At 40.0% G+C, this 4,038-nt stretch overlaps 1 protein-coding gene across 3 annotated transcripts in view; it reads right to left on the minus strand.

Annotated features, from left to right (window-relative positions):
- The window catches only part of Dpp8 (dipeptidyl peptidase 8), a 56,100-nt gene that overhangs the window by 21,549 nt on the left and 30,513 nt on the right, over positions 1 to 4,038 (minus strand). For all 3 annotated transcript variants that reach the window (XM_005347769.2, XM_026778995.1, XM_026778996.1), the window contains one exon: positions 2,915 to 2,994. In XM_005347769.2, coding sequence (XP_005347826.1) covers positions 2,915 to 2,994 — 80 coding nt within the window. The remainder of the gene's footprint in view (positions 1 to 2,914; positions 2,995 to 4,038) is intronic.

The raw sequence follows: 4,038 nt of genomic DNA on the forward strand, positions 1-4,038 counted from the left end.
AAAAAAAAAGCAAAGATACAGAAAAAAAGAGGAAGAATTTGAGAGAAACAAACATACCACAAAAATAAGCATGACTCTAAAAACTCATGCCCACAGGGGCGAACAGGAGAGTCATTTAGGTTGCCCAAGTAAGGGACCTTCTGCTTATGTGATTTTGGGATTTATGCCAGTATCTAGTAGCTCTTAACTCCAACAACTACAATTCAAGGAATTACAAAAAATTTGCTTTGTTTTGTGTCTATGTTGGCCTGTATCTGTGTATGCAAGTGTGCCACAACATGCATGTGGCAAATAAATGACCACACGAGGAAGCCACATCTCTCCTATTGTGTGGGTTCTAAATATGCAACTTGGGCTGTGAGACTTGGAGGTCTTTCCCTGCTGAGACATCTCAATGGCTAAGGAAACTTACCCTGAATGTGGTTTTTGTTATTACAACCTAGAATTCCACAATGAGATTTCTTTTCTCAGGTATTTAGTAGGAGCACCTCAGGCCCAGCCAGAGGTAAAACAAACAAACAAATCAAACAATATTTGGATATATAACCAGATGGCTATTTAAGGCCTTAGTGAGCTCAGACTTACAAGGTCGCCTACAGCAAGACTTTATTTTAATGCTTAGTTTTAGAGATTCAGGCTGTAAGTACTCTGGGCCTGTGCTGAGGTAGCACATAATGGTGGAAGTGTCTTATCCACACTAGTCTGAGGATTTTACAAAAAAAAAAAAAAAAAAAAAAAGTGGGACCAGAATCTTCTTGTATGTGTTGTTTGTGAAGTATGCATGTGTCCATGTGAGTGCTCACAAGTGTAAGCATGTATGCTCTCTGTGTATGTGTATGTCATGCAGTTAGAGGTGGTGCTGGCAGGTAAGGGAGGGCCAAGCTTAGGTCCTGTGCTTACACAGCAGTCACTTCCCAGACTGAGCATCTCCTCAGCTCCTTGTTCTCTATTTCATTTTTTTTAAAGATTTATTTATATTTATATACATTGGTATATTGCCTGCTTGTGTGTCTGTGTGAAGGTGACGTCAGGTCCTCTGGAGCTGGAGTTACAGACAGTTGTGAGCTGCCATGTGGGTGCTGGGAATTGAACCCAGGTCCTTTGGAAGAATAGCCAGTGCTCTTAAACCCTGAGCCATCTCTCCAGTCCCTCTATTTCATTTTTTTTAATATTTACTTTTTTATTATGTATACAATATTCTGTCTGTATGTATGCCTGCAGGCCAGAAGAGGGCACCAGACCCCTTTACAGATGGTTGTGAGCCACCATGTGGTTGCTGGGAATTGAACTCAGGACCTTTGGAAGAGCAGGCATTGCTCTTAACCTCTGAGCCATCTCTTCAGCCCTCTATTTCATTTCTTAAATCACCACAGAGACCATCACAATTTCTAAAGATGTCAGAACATGTAATAAATTCATAAATTTGATAAAATCATACTCAGGCCATCAGTAAATCCTGGTGCCTAGAGCCACTGAATTGTCTGAGCCAGATAGGGGGAGAGGGATGTCTAGAGATCAGATAAAACCAAATGCAAACAAAGGAAAGGCACTAGTGAGAGGCTAGTGAACGTCTTCTGTTCAAGGCCTACCTGCTACAGACTGAAGATGAAGGCCAACCTGGGCAACTTAGCAAGAAAGAGCCAGTCATAAAATAAAATAGAAAAGTAGCTGGGCTATGGCTTAACACTAGAGCACTCGCCTAGCATTTCAGGTGGAGTCCAGTCCATAGTATTGACGGAAAGCCACAGGCTCAGAGCCGCACGTTCTTCCCTGTTAACCTAGGCTCAAAAAGCTTAAATCTGTGAGACAAGATAAAAACAGGTGAATGAAAGAAAATTTCTAGTTCAAGAAGGCTAATGGGCTGGAGAGATGGCTCAGAGGTTAAGAGCACTGGCTGCTCTTCCTGAGGTCCTGAGTTCAATTCCCAGCAACCACATGGTGGCTCACAACCATCTGTAATGAGAGAAGACATACATGCAGGAAGAACCCTGTATACATAATTAATAAATAAGTCTTAAAAAAATGCTAAATATAATTTCCGATGTAAAAACATCAATAGTCTATCATGCCTAAAACATAAATTTCAGGTTATACGCTAACTCACAACTTTTGAAAGTCCTAAGCAAACAAACTACTTCCTTACTAAAGAGCAGTTAAGATTATTTGAAAATGGTGATCTTGGGCTGGAGCAATGGCTCAGTGGCTAAGGGTACTGGCTGTTCTCCCATAAGACTTGGTTTCAGTTCTTAGCAGTCATACGGGGCTTACAACTGTCCACAATGCCAGTTGTAGGGGATCTAACACCATTTTCTGGCTTCCACAGGCACCAGGCATGCATATAGTGCACAGACATACATGCAGGCAAAACACACAATACACAAAAATAATATGATAATTGAAAATGGCAGGTGTCCTGGTCTTGTAGACCAGGCTGGTCTCGAACTCACAGACATCAGCCTGCTTCTGCCTCCCAAGTGCTGGGATTAAAGGTGTGCACCACTACCACCCAGCCTAGAAAATGGCAGTCTTTTGTAACTGGAATGCATCTTATTTTAAAGTAATAAAATAGGTGAACTTTATGATTTAAAATAAGATTTTTAAAAATTTATTTTAATTTTCTTAAAAACAGGGTCTTCCGATATAGCCCTGAGTGGCCTGAAACTTGCTAGGTAGACCAGGCTGGCCTCAACCTGCCTCTGCCTCCCAAATGCTGGAAGTTAAGGTGTGTATCACTACATTCTGATTGAACTAAGATTTTTTCCTTTGTAACAACTTGTATCCTTCTATGCCCTAACTTAATATTGTAAAATACTGGAGTCATACATACATACATACACTGTATTATTCATTTTTTCTGTAGTGTATGCACAAGGCAGAGGCTAACCAAACATATCAGTAGAATAAAGAAACATACATTAGATCCGTGCCGGCCAAGAACTTCCCATTCACCACTGGTAATTGCTATTTCTTCTTTGATAGGACACTTGAAATCACCTGTAGATAAATACAACCAAAATTCAGTACTTTATCCAAACCATAAGCAAATGAAACAATGTAGAAAAGTTTAGCAAGCTGTCTTTTCCAAAAAGCTGCAATAAAACAAAAGTAAAAACATCAATGTTAGGTTTGAGGTAATGTAAATGTTTTGGAACTAGTCAAAGACAATAATTGATAATATTATATTAAATGGTATTGAGTTATTTCAAATGGTTACTAAAAATTACAGATAAAATATCCAGCTAGGCTTGGTGGTGCACACCTTTAATCCCAGCACTCGGGAGGCAGAGGCAGGTGGACCTCTGTGAGTTTGAAGCCAGCCGGGTTCAAGAACAGTTAGGGCTAACCAGAGAAACCTTATCTTGAAAAAGGAAGCAAACAAAATAAACCAACCAAACAAACAAAAAGTTTCACATTAGAGCTATGAAGGGGAAGATAAGGAGAAAGAAAAAAACAAACATAATTACAAAGTGAAAAAAAAAAAAATTATAAAAAAAAAAAAAGAAAGAAAGAAAAAGAAAAAAATAGGGCCAAGCAGCATCAGCAAACAGGTGCTGACAGGACAGAGCCCTCCTTCTGAGGAGTTCATGTTAATGGAGTAATAACAGATTTAAGATACCTTATTGTGGCCAGGCAGTGGTGGCGCACACCTATAATCCTGGCACTCGTGGAGCAGAGACAGGTGGATTTCTGTGAGTTCGAGGCCAGCCTGGTCTACTAGAGCTAGTTCCAGGATAGGCTGGAAAGCTACAGAGAAACCCTGTCTCGAAAAGGAAACAAACAAACAAAAGATACCTTATTGTTTCAAAGTATTATTTTAGTTCTTTGTTCTTTCTTAGTTCTTTGTTCTTTCTTCGTCTATGAGTGAACTTACTCCTGAGCAGCAAAGGAACTAGTAAAACAGTTTTAAATTCAGGGCTAAATTAAGCTGAAGCTCATGGAAAGAAATTCTGTTTTATAAGACCTCTATCTTTAAAGAAAAGTTCGCCGGGCGATGGTGGCGCACGCCTTTAATCCCAGCACTCGGGAGGCAGAGGCAGG

This window comes from Microtus ochrogaster, chromosome 5 (genome assembly GCF_000317375.1).
Source record: "Microtus ochrogaster isolate Prairie Vole_2 chromosome 5, MicOch1.0, whole genome shotgun sequence".
In the NCBI taxonomy this organism is placed as follows: domain Eukaryota; kingdom Metazoa; phylum Chordata; class Mammalia; order Rodentia; family Cricetidae; genus Microtus; species Microtus ochrogaster.